At 41.5% G+C, this 12826-nt stretch overlaps 1 protein-coding gene across 1 annotated transcript; it reads right to left on the bottom strand.

The window, feature by feature from the left end:
* Nucleotides 1–2967: 2967 nt before the first annotated feature.
* On the bottom strand, nucleotides 2968–10054 carry bmp3 (bone morphogenetic protein 3). Its single transcript, XM_036527198.1, has 3 exons — nucleotides 9427–10054; nucleotides 7277–8172; nucleotides 2968–4318 (listed from the first exon to the last, which is right to left on the bottom strand). Exons 1-3 carry the CDS (start codon nucleotides 9707–9709, stop codon nucleotides 4127–4129), a joined length of 1371 nt encoding a protein of 456 aa, XP_036383091.1. The 5' UTR covers nucleotides 9710–10054; the 3' UTR covers nucleotides 2968–4126.
* Between the last annotated feature and the right edge of the window lie 2772 nt (nucleotides 10055–12826).

The following is a 12826-nucleotide window of genomic DNA, read 5'->3' as shown; positions in this document are numbered from 1 at the left end:
ATACATCAGGAATAGGAAGCTCAGGACCTTCAACCCCATACAGCCAGTCAGGAGATGATTGTACAACTGTTTCACACCCCTGACTGCCATCCACGCACTGCAATATACACACTGGAATATGTAGCACATGGTATCAAGGAACATATATTGCACTGTAAAGGACTGTCAAATCCTGTCAAATGGTGTGTATTCCACATCTATTCCAGTGACTGTCAACATGATGTACCAACCACAGTACGATATGCTACTGAATGCTTGGACACAGCCACCTCAGACCACCTGATTCTATAGGCATTAGGTATTCATCTCAAGAAAGATAAAAAGAGGTAATGTTATGTTTTCAATTCAACCTTTTTGCAGCTGTTAGCTGGTGCTTTGGTATAGGGTGACATTGAATACTCACAATTTTTCACCTCATAAATTAGACAGGTTGAATATACCAAAGCGTTTTTGGTAACTCGAGGATACCAACAGCAGTACCTCCCTCGGATTTGACCCCATGACCTGCAGGTCCAGGGTCAGTGTTTTAAATACTGCGCCACAGTTGCTCAAAAGACTTGGTGTGCCATAATACTTGGCATAGGAAAGGGAGGCACGTTACTTGACAACTACATGCGGTGGCTAAATAACAGTGATAGTTTAAGGAAAGCTAAATATGAAAATAATATTTTCAGTATTTTAACTGCATAAAGTTGTATTTATTTGGCATTGCATCCTTAGCTTGGCTCATTCCAAACTGGCTTACAGAGAGAGAGGTTACATACAGTAGGCTGACATACTTAACTTTATTCATTTGTTTGAACGGTGTATAAGGAGGGTCGCCCTCCCAGCATGGAGAGCTTACACAGAAAGCGAAGCGCGTACATCAGTAGTGACAAGTGCCCTTCACGCCTCGACAGGTCATGTGATGCCTGCCTCGCTGTGTCCCCGCCCCCTTCCTGCCACATCGCCCTGCCACAGCAACCAGGGCTCCCTCCCCAAAAACGAAACAAAATAAAGTACAAGAAATGCCACATAAAGAAAATAAATAAATGCATTTTTTAAAGTTCCTTTCCATATACAAATATATTTTTATGAAGCTTATTGTACAAGCATCTCCTTTTACCTACAGCTAAACATTTACAAGAAAGATTGTACAGTGGGGTAGAGGAAGCTCTCTTATATCTATAATATACAAATGTTAAAAAGTTGCTCTGACAATGTCTGGTGGTTGCCAATGCAGGTTACATTCTTTTTCTACACGCTAAGACTATTGTCCATTTTAACTGGTTTTTCCATATACGTTAGTATGTATAAATGCTATAAACGGCTAAATACACACTGATTGCTTCAATGTGATGTGATAATTCTCCAGTTGAAAACATGCATCACTACAATATGTAACTGCATTGACATTGGGTGAGAATGCAAACATTAGAAAAGGACCATTAGCAATACAAAATTGTCCCATGTATATAACCCATAACTTGCATTGTATACAATTGTTGACGACACAATATAATTGCTTATCAGAGAAAAATAGTGAGATAATCTGCGATACTAGTATGCATTTTAAAATACAATAGAGTTATTAAAATGTATTTCAGTTCACTCGTTAAAAGCACAATCTCAGGAGTAGTAATAATATGGTACCACTTATGCTATCTGACAAACATATTACACAGTCCAACATAAATGTAAAATATATGTTAGCTAGTTTAGGCTTTCCAATGACAACTCCTCAATTCTCCTGGACCTGAAAAACTTATGATACCCTTCACAAACAATTCTGAGAATTTCATTGACTGAAAAAAAGAATTTGTTAAACAACAACAAAAAAAAAAAAAAATCAAAAAAGTACTTCCTCCTTCAAGCGACATAACAGCGTAAGCATATTTAAGCATACATTATATACAAAACCAATATACATATCTATAAAATGTGTTAGCCTCTAAATTTAAATTTACTTTTCAAAATAAATATGTGGTTTACTGACTTCATTATGCATATGTACTTAATGAATAGCAAGGAATTTAACGTCGGCAGCGCTATGTCGCAAAAATAACGTTTCCCTTAAGCAAATGGAAAGCACTGTAGTGTACAATCAAGTAGTGGTGAATTAGTGCCGCACAGGATATATGTGAGAGAGACAGGGGTATATCTAATTGATAACATTCACTCACACCTGGTTACAAATATGAAATATCTGACATGGAATGAGTGAAATGGACTTTGCTGTTCCAGCTGCTATTAATGTAGTCTGACAAATCGGGTGCCAGCGAGGGCCTACAAAAAGCAGCAGCTGAAGGGAGCAAGGCTGCTATTAATATTTAAAAACAAGCTGACTTTACATTCACTGAGAACTTTGTAAAGACTGGGAAATTCCATTGAGGGAAGCACTCATCTCAATATAATATGCCTATATAGCTCTGTCCATTTGTACCATATAAATGCTATGTATTCACATCCTGTACATACAAAAGTAAAAGAGAAAATTAAAATGCAGTTCATTGCTTCATTCCTATACATATGTATGTACTGTATTGTCCAAAGGAACAACTTATTGCATTACATACTAGTATGACACTATGTGCCAAATGCATTTATGAGAAAGAGTGGAGCCTGTTTCTTCTAACAGGCTCCTATAATAACAGAACATAATGCAGAAATTCCTCAGATTTAGCGGACAAGGTATCTGCACTAGAGACGTAGCAAGGTGACCAAAACAATCCTTACATATATAATTTGATGCATGAAAAATGCATTACACATATGTAGGAGTTAGATGGTTAAAAGGCTCTTTCCATACAAAATAAATTGCATTAAAACATTTTTGAAGCTGTATGTGTTACTATACAGAACAGCAAATTTATCAGAGACAGAGTAATGACCACTGATTAATATTTTACACTACAAAGTTCTACCTGCAAGGGATAAAATGGAAAAACACAAATGTTGTCTGCATGCAGAAAAGAAAATCCTGTAATTCCCTTTATACAAATGCAGCAACTACAGATAGGTATTTCTTATGAATAACTGACGATGACCAATCACTGCTTTCACTCTGCAGTGTTTTGATGTGAAAGTTCATTCCCTCCCTATCCAGACATGGCAAACGTCAAGGACTGGAATAATGCGGTGTTTACGCTATACCATGTAATTTGGTGTTCCTTTTATGCTCATGTGTAATCACATACATGTGCATACATCAGCACGAGGGCCATGATGCGTTCAGGTGGGGGTGAATGTCTCAACCATAAGCTGAATAAGAACGCCAGACCATTCAGGGGTGAGAGAGGAGGACACAGAGGGAGTCCACGTCATGTGGCTCAGTACACTTGCCCCTTGCAACTCCTGCAACACTCCTTGCTTGCTCCGCCATGTTGCTGATGAGCAATTGGTGATATATAACTGAAAAAAACAACAGCAACAACAAAAATTGACCACATATATTGATCACCTAAAAACTAGCCTACTGTAAATGCACTTACAACCACATGTTGGCTTTGGAATCAAATATATCTCGATATAGCAGCCATAACAATACTTTTTTAACATGATTTTCATAGATAGTTAATACAAGCTACTAAGTGAAATGAGAACACAGATGTACATTACTGTAACGTAACGCAATGGTGCGAGGAGAGGAAAAGGCGGGGAGAAACGTTCACGCCAGGTGACTTTCACACAAATAAATGCCCGCAGGTGGCAGTCTTTGCCATTGTGGACTATAGTCTCCAATATATTTCATAGAAAAGAAGGAAGAAGAGAAGGCAAGTCTTTCATTGTAGCTGAGTCAGTTCATGCCTCCTTCATTACAAAAAGCAAAAAATAAGAACTGTGGTATGTCCTGCAGTGTCTGTGAAACTGTGGTTTGTCGGATCGATGATCACGAGCAGCTGACGTTTGCGGGATCAAACCGTCCATCCTGTATGAAAGACTGAGGGGTGAGGACAGCCCACTGCACCATTCCGCTCCAGGAAATGGTCAACCCCCCGGCTTCCGAAAGAGGAGGGCGCGGTCTTCACTCGCTCGTTCATGCATCTCGGGGGTTTGGTCGGCGGTCGGGATGTGGTCTCTCTTCCAGTGCAAAAAAGGAACTCTGTTGGGGGAGGGGGGGAGGGGGATGCCAGGCCGGGAGGGGGCATTATCTGCAGGCGCACGAGTCCACCGTCATGTTGGGGTAGACCTTGAGGACCACGTTCTTGTCCTCGTCGAAGAAGAGGATGCTGAGGGAGGACATCTTCTCGGGGACGCAGCAGGGCTCGGGGATGCCGGGGACCACGCCCACCGCCCGCACGATGCTCTGGATGGTGGCGTGATTGGAGGGCTTCAGTGACTGCAAGGCAGAGAGAGACAGGGATTGGTGCACACCCTGCAACCAGTCATTGCTTCCTCCTCATCCAGCACACAGCCCCTGTTCAACTTAACTTAGTGATGGGAGAATGAAGCTTCAGGAACCCCATGAGTGCAGCTAAAAAAGCTGTCAATCTGAGTTGTCCAAACCAATCAAAAGACTTTTCTCTCAAACAGTTAATCACTATACTTGAATCAGAAAAGACAGTCACTGATACAGTATAAAATACCTCCACCCATCTGTGGGGTTATGAAGAACTCATTCCACCCATGACTAATTTAAGTACTATGAGCAAAAAAATTAAGCAAGCGTTCACTTTTCTGTTTCTTACACTTTTTCTCATAATTTAAGACACTTGAAATTTTTAAGACATTTGAAGTATTTCATATTTTACATTATGAGAAATTTTCAAAAAAAGTATCACCCATGTAGATTCGTTAGTCATAGTTTAGAACTGTATTACAGCTTAGCTAAACAGAACTAGTGCAGAATCTAGAGTGTCCAACTTTGACAGCGCGTTATCCTAAAGAGTCCTTTAGCCTGAGGAGCTCCGTAAACAGAGTGCTACACTCAGCTCTGAACTGAGATACTGCCTGTGGAGCAGTTTCACAGATTTACTTCCCCAAGACAAGCCCAAGGCTAGCGCACCTGAATAAGTACTGAGCGTTCCAAGACCCTGGGCTCAGGCCTGCAAACGCTGATATATCTTAAGAGCTGGATTAGTGGAAAAAGCAATAAAGTGGCTATTTTACATTGACACTGATGTTTTGAAAGGCACAAGCCGTGATTCCTGTCTGTAGTAGTGTAGGTCATGCAGGTGTTACCATCTAAACCACACTCCAGCTACCACAAAACAGCCTGATACAGCAGCCTCCCTTAAAACAGGGTGGAGCACCTTCTGTCTGCACTCCGTAGTTGCCAAGTCGGGATAGCATAACCCAAATTTAGGGTTTACAGCGATAAGCATGCTTGTTTAATGTGAAGTGACATGAGGTTGTATCGGCATTAATAAAATAATAAATATTAATTAATAAAATGTGGGGGGAAAAGTTTGCTTAGCACATAAAACATTTCATAGCAGTGGACCCAACTCGAAACACTGTGCTTCGAAAAAACAGTTACACTACGAGTATGATGTTAGCATCAAAATAATATGCCATTTCTAAATGATTCAATTCAGAGATTTGTCATTATTTGTATTGACAGGTACCTTATTTGGAAATACATTTAGGAAACAGACATAAACAGCTACCTATTAATACTTTTCCTGCCTTAAAAATGAAGTGGTAGGAATATTTATCCGTGCATCATGCACGTCCTTAGGAAACCAAAAAGAAAAAAAAAAACTGCACACTGTCTGGGTGTCCTTGCCAGGTTCAAGATAACAAAATTAATATTATACTAGGACATAAAACCGACACACATATTTGTTTTGCACACGGAAGCAGTAGGAGAAGGGTACAAAAGCCTGAAGTAATATCTGGTGATACAGTCTATTTTATCTCAGTCTACGTTTTTTGTTTTGGCGCGGCTGAGAGGTAGACACTGCTTCATTTAAGTCGTTCGGCCACTAGGGGGAGCTCTAAATTAATCTCCGCTCTTCAGCCAGTTAACAAAAAGGTTACTTCAGACAAATACATTTCAAGATATAAATTACATCGTTTCATCAGAAGAGTTTAGTTTAAATTTCTTTGTTTGAAGTATCTTTTCTGATCAGTTGTAATGATTGTATTTGATTCAGATTTGTCATCTTTCACTCACACTCTTTGAGGCACACAAGATTATATCCTCACTTTCAGACACCTGTCATTCACATGACTGATGATTAGAATGGCTTGTGATAAATCTATATTTGATTAATTTATTAGGCATCTTATTTATTATTACTAAGTATCTGAACTCAGCAACAACACTGAAATACGGCACCTCAAAAACGTTTGATCAATGCAAAAAACCTGACCTACAATGCAATGTTGCTTGGATACAGCATACAAATGCCTATGCAGCACAACCATGCCCATAACAGGCTCCATGAGTCTCTTTACCTTCTTAGGAGGTAGGCTGTGGTTCAAACATCTAAAGCAGGACCTCCATCTGCATCTGATCCTTTGCCACTAGTTTTAAAACAGATTTCCAGATAGGCTGATCCAAAGGACACATCTCTATTTAATTACTGAGAGGCTGGACAAGCCTCACTCCACAGTCCATATCGAGGGCCATATCAAGGGAACACGGCTGAAAGGCATTTATGGACATCCTGCCTACCATTCTGATTCTGGAAAGCATTTGCAATGCCATGATCTCCTTATAAGTAACTCTGGATAAGAGAGAATCGCAGATATATAAACAAAGACAACAGTAATAATGTGTTCAATTATGGGAGCTGATATATAATAATTGTTGAGATTTAACTCAATAGGAAAACAGAAGAGCAGTAAGTTTTACACTTCTTGAGGTATATCCACACTTGGCTCTAAAACAGTTCAGTCAACCTGGGAGTCATTTTTTTGAGTAAGAGCCCTGCATTATTCAGAACATTCTCCATCTCCATCTTGAGGTTGGCTGTTGCTTATTTTTGAGATTTAGGAAATAATCACTGAGTCTTTTTTTGCCCTCCATCTGTTTTTCAATCTCCACAAAGACACAAACGCAAAATAAATCCCTTCAGAAATCAAACTCATACAGGGGGCAGCACATGGCAGTAGAGTAATGACCATCCTTTCGTGCAGCTTTAGCACTCTCTTGTGTTAGCTAAAACCTTAGCACAGCTGTCTAATGTACTTAGCACATTAATACAGAATATATTAGCATATTAATACAGAATGTAATTTGGCAGTGCCATCTAATGGATGGAGAGGGAGCTGCAGCATTGTGGGCAGGAGAAAAATCAGAAACGTTCTGTCCCCCATTCTTACACAGAAAACAGAGAGACAAACATACCTTTGGCATAGGAAACTGACAGGACCCAGAGCAGTAGTAGGCATCAAAAGATTTGGGGGAAATAATCCATTCACTCCAGCCAATGTCTGCGAAATCAACCTTCAGGTACCTACGAGCGCAATTGCGCGGCTCGTTCCACTGTTTCTTGCGCGCTTTCTTTATAGTCTGCTCGTCGAACTGCAGCAGCGGCATCTTGTGGCGCTGGCTCTTGCGTGGCTTCTTCCGGGGCCGCTTGGCCGGCTTGTTCTCCAGGGGGTCGTAGGGGCTGGTCTCGTCCCAGCTGGGCGTCTCGTACGGGTACTCCGGCCCCGGCAGCTCGTTGTTCTGGAGAGGGAGGAGGATGTTGGTGGAGCGCCTGACCCGGCGCTCCGTCGTGCTGTTGCGCGTGTGCATCCCTAGCCTCTGCAGCCCGGGGGCTACCGCCCCCTTGTGGCGCTGCAGAGTGGAGACCACGCTCTCGGGCTCGGAGATGGCCGAGTCGTTGGCGTACACCAGGACGTACGGCGACCGGTCCGAGAGGAGCCGCTTCCACGGCCGCCGTCCCTGCGACGCGATGTCGATGCCGATCAGCAGCTCGTCGTGGTGCTTGGCCTGGTTGACCACGCGCGTTATGTCCTTCCACTGCCACGATATAAAGTCCCTGTGGAGCGTGGAGACGTTGATCAGAAAGTGCCCCAGAGTCCTCGTGTTATTATCCACAGAGGCAAAACTCCAGACGCCGAGGTGAATGTGTCCCTGTTTCCTGGGGCCGTGGCGACCGCAGGTCTTAGGCCTCGCACACCCACTGCTGTTCTGCAGGTCTCCTATGTAGTAGTGCAATGTGGCAGAGAGGATGTCCTCCGACTTGGTCAGGGATGTTAGATTAAAGATCTGCAGCTGCTTACCGTTGATAGTACCTACACGGGCAAACAGCAAAGACAAAATTACACACAGTGGCATGGACATTCCACTTAAGACATTTTTTTATATAGACTGGAAACATGTAACTTGATTTTATTTCCTCCTTGCCAACAAAAGAATGCATGGAATATACCGCAAAACGTATTTGTACATACAGATATTCTGGCATTCATTCGTCCACCTTTTTGTTTGTTTTTAAATGGTGCCTGAAGAAATCGTCTTTTGGAAAAGGAAGGATGTCGGGGTGTTGAGGTTGTCAAGGTACTGGGGGAACCAGCGAACGTATTTTGATCTGCATTTAAAAGACGTGCCGGTAGGAGGCGGTACATTCTCATACAAAATTGTGCCAGGGAAACTCCATAGTGCGCCTCTCAAGGGGAGCGAAATAAGTTAAATCTACTCAAAAGTGAGTTTTTCCTCAGAGTTAATTCACTACCATATTATCATTATCTAATATTTATTTTCAGTTTGCTGTTGTAAAAATGACATAATAGTAACACTAATAATAATTATGATTATTATTATTATAGTGCGATGCATAATAGAATAATGGTTTTTAAATTATTTTATTTGTTGAACTTCCAATGCTTATTCATGACGGGAGGTCATTTAAAAAACATTCTTCACGATAAGACCAGTTCTTTCGGACTTTCTATTTCAGATTTACTTGATGAATTACACCCATCTAAACTAATTTCATAGTCTCCGCCGATTGTTATGAAGTAAAAAAAAATACATAAAAACCCGCATTACGTAAATATTTATGCCAGACCGTATGCGTTTAAAACACATTTCATGATTATTAAACATACAAATAGCTGATGTCTTTCACATTTTTCGACAACTGGCTAACCGTTGAAGACATGCGCCCAGTCTGCACGTATATCCAATGTTTAGTCATGCGTTTTGCTGGACGGATTTCCACTAGCAATCCCTGTGTTTGCTTAGCATCCAGAATGACACGTCCCCCGCTGCTGGGAGCCGCACACGGTTATGCACCCGCTTGGATTTTCCAACAGGTGGATTTCTGTTAACTGCCAGAGAACCACCCCGACCACTGCAAGGCTGCAATAACAAACGGAAATAAAATCTAGGGCGTAGGAAATCAGTCCAATCAAACCGCTAATGAGGGAAAACAAGACGACAGTGAATGAATGAATAAATAAATGAACTGCAAACTATTCGTGTTCTGCGCGTGAGTGTATTTTGCGAAGCACCCAATTCAGCAGACAGAGAGGTGCAATACGTACCCCAGTGAGCTTTAAAACTCCGAACCGTGTTTCCGTCCTTGAACTGAAAACCTGCCCTATTGTACTTCTCGTAGAGCATGTGCATGTGCTCCGAAACTGTATCCTGTAAAAGCAGGTCCTGTTCGTCCTTGATTGAGTGATCTTTATCCCGAGCGTCCCCCAAATGCCCCGATTCCGCCTGTCTCTTCAGGCCGGTGAAATGATCTTTCAGCATCACGCAGTATCCACCGCAAAGATAGCTCCATCCGAAAAAGAGGACGAATAAATGCTGACAGCGAGCCATGCTTCGATTCAAAAGTAGAGCTGACAAGTCAGAAGTACAGCTTTTGCGCGACGAGGGGTTCCAAAGTTGTCTTATATCTTAGATGGGTTTTCATTAGCCCACCTGGAAAGTGAATGCGCTCGCAAAGAATAGCAGTGGTGGAGCAGAATGGTGTGGTGTACTTCCAGAGGCTCGCTTCTACAACTGATGAGTTACAGCCTAGTCAATGTCAAAGTTCTCAGGCAGTTGGTGATATTTCAGTGAATTTTTTGTCTCTCCACCTTACTGTTAGCTGTGGTAGTTCTGAGGGGCAGTTCTCTTGGTTTTGTATCGGAGATCTGGGCTGATCTTGGAATCGACAGCCAATCGCACCCCTTCTCAACTTTCATTGAAGGTAAAACACGTTGTGCATGGTAATATATAGGGCTTGTGGGACCCCGTCTGTGTTTTCCTCAGTCGGTCAGGGAAACAGCACATTTGCAAGAGCCCACTGCCAGAAACTCAGCAATTTGGACACTATTTTTTAGCTACACTATTTAGCTGATTGCAGCATATTGGCCATTTTAACTATTCGTGACCACTTCATAGTGTTGTTCTATATTTGATTGAGGAATGTGCGGGGTACGGTTTATTTAATGGTATTCAGATAAATGTCTGAAAAAGACACTATCACATATTCACAGTCAAAACTCTGCGAAACAACGTAGAAGTGGGTTAAATCTTTTAAGATGCATTATATTGTGGAAAAAAATCTGTCTAAAGCTACAATTAGTGTAAGTCATTATGAACAAAAAGTTTCTAGTCACATCTTCAAGCGCCCCATTAGAGCAGAGCGCTTCTACGCGCTCTTGCATGACTCATTTCTCCACTGTTTATAATGTTCGAAAGTAAGATCCGTGAAAAGTATCTCAGCAAAGCTGTGTGTTTGGGATGTGGCGTTGAATGAAATGGCTTATTGTTGGAATTAAAGGCTCTCTGCCCTATTTTGTCGAGTTCAATAGAGTTAAGCACACACATCCTGTACATCGCAGTCTGATCCGGATGCGGCATCGCATCCCCAACGCACTAAATAAGATCCATAATAAAGAGTTTAAATACCCCCTGTCACTCTTCCTTTTTCAAGGGCACTCGGGAGGAAATGATTATTTCCCCCCTTGGACATTTGATGTCAATAATACTTGCATGTTATTTTTCAAATCTGTGTTGTTTGGAGGAGATCCCACCACATGTTAATACTTGAGCGAGTGCAGTCCTTACGAAGAGTCGTTGTCCGTTGTTGCAAGTCCGTTGGTGCAATTTAGCCTAACATAACTTGTTTATAGTTAACGTTAAAACACGTTAGATATCAGGCATACGTAGATGTCTGTCTGAGGTTTACTAGTAGCATGACCGTTGCGACATCAGACAACATCAAAAGTCTTTCACATACACACGGTAACCTATAATGCATATTGTTGTTTCATTAAGTTTATGTGTGTGTTTGCGACGTAGGTAGTTTTGTTACTAGGTTATGTAAATAAGTAGCCCCTGATCGGCTATTTTTTATTTGTAAAAACAACCATACATTTGTTACTTATCGTGTTAATTATACAAATTATGGTAAAATAAGTGTGCATTTAAAAGATTTTCTCAATGGTTTATGTTAAGGAGCTACATAATCCAAATCCACATTACTCAAATCTCGCGGTCAAGCTACGCTGACTACGACAAAGTCAATGCGTTTAACGTTGTTAAATTGTTAAATTAGCCTCATTTTCTGACTTCTGTTGGTTACTCGACCAGAATCCACACCTGCGTCTTGTAGAAGCTTGTTACACCGGGGATGAGTGCAGGTGTGCGAGCTGAAAAAGGAAGCTCTCAACATGGTACAAATGGCGAGGAGGGACGTGCCCCCGAGCCTTCTATTATTCATTTACGCATGTTGTGAGGTGTTTAAAGCCTGCCCAGTCACCTGTTTTTGTCATTAACTATCGTTTGAAAAGAGGAAGCATTGCGAGCTTATGGATGAGATCTGTCCCCATTTTGTGAACTGTGTTTTAATAACTGAGAATTTGGGGTGGCTGTTTCCTAATCTACTCTTTTTGAGAGAAAACTGCAAAACTGTGTAAATTGGTTTAAAAAAGTGTACATTTTTTCTGACATCCTTGTTTTATTGAAAACTATGCTTGTTACTTTGGTGGCATAGTGGGTTTGATTTTTTTTTTTTAAAGAATGCATGATCAATGCATTATATTTAAATGTGTGTTTGCTACTACATAAAGACCAGTTCATTTGCAAGACTGACTAGTAGGGTGGAGTTAGATTGGTAAAGTGAATTTTGGAATTTAACGGTACGGCTGAGGGTACTTTTGTATGTGGACACAAAGGACTAATACTGAGGATGGAAACCACAAATGTTTTCTGTAAAGCCTGGGCCCCTGTAAGGGACCTGCTCATGGTCCCTGCTGTTTGCAAGAGTTGGTTCATGAACCTTAAAGGTGGTGAACATTTTGGCCTGGGGCCAATTAATGGCCTGATATGGGAACTGGCTCTGCAATCACAGGTGCAACAGAAGACAAGTGGGTGAATATTGCTGTACCAGGCACTGTGCACCAGTGGTTGGTTGTGACTGCTGGATACAGGGCTGTCAGGTGGTTTTTCCCTTATGCTGTCAGACAAGTTGTCAAGCGTGGAGCAAACTCTTGGTGGAGGTATGTGGGGGAGAGCAATCCTTACCAGGCAGGTCTGACCACGCCTATTTGGCTTTTCTCTTTGATCATATTAGATCCTGTAGCTCACAACTGCTTCAGCTCAAATAACGGGAGAGTGATCTGAGGATGCAGCCGTCATTTTCAACAATGCGGAATTCTGCTTATAAACCTCTTTATGAAGAGCAATGTGATCAGCCATAACATAAAAGCAGATATTCTAGGAAGGTCTGAAGGCCTTGTGTAGCAGCTGATGAAATATGTAAAGCCTGGAAACCATGTTTTAAAAATGTGTTATTCTTGCAATCTTAAACTTGAAAGCTTTTTTGCTGCGTGGAGAATTGGCCAGCCTTGCTACCCATATTACTTCAATGAAAAACCGATGTGAAATATAATGTGATGACATTTCTCTAGTAGTTTATCCACAAGAAGCAACAAAAAACAAAACGCT

This window comes from Megalops cyprinoides, chromosome 4 (assembly GCF_013368585.1).
Source record: "Megalops cyprinoides isolate fMegCyp1 chromosome 4, fMegCyp1.pri, whole genome shotgun sequence".
Taxonomy (NCBI): Eukaryota; Metazoa; Chordata; class Actinopteri; order Elopiformes; family Megalopidae; genus Megalops; species Megalops cyprinoides.
The sequence above is the reverse complement of the archived record's forward strand: the minus strand, read 5'-3'. Positions and strand labels throughout refer to the sequence as shown.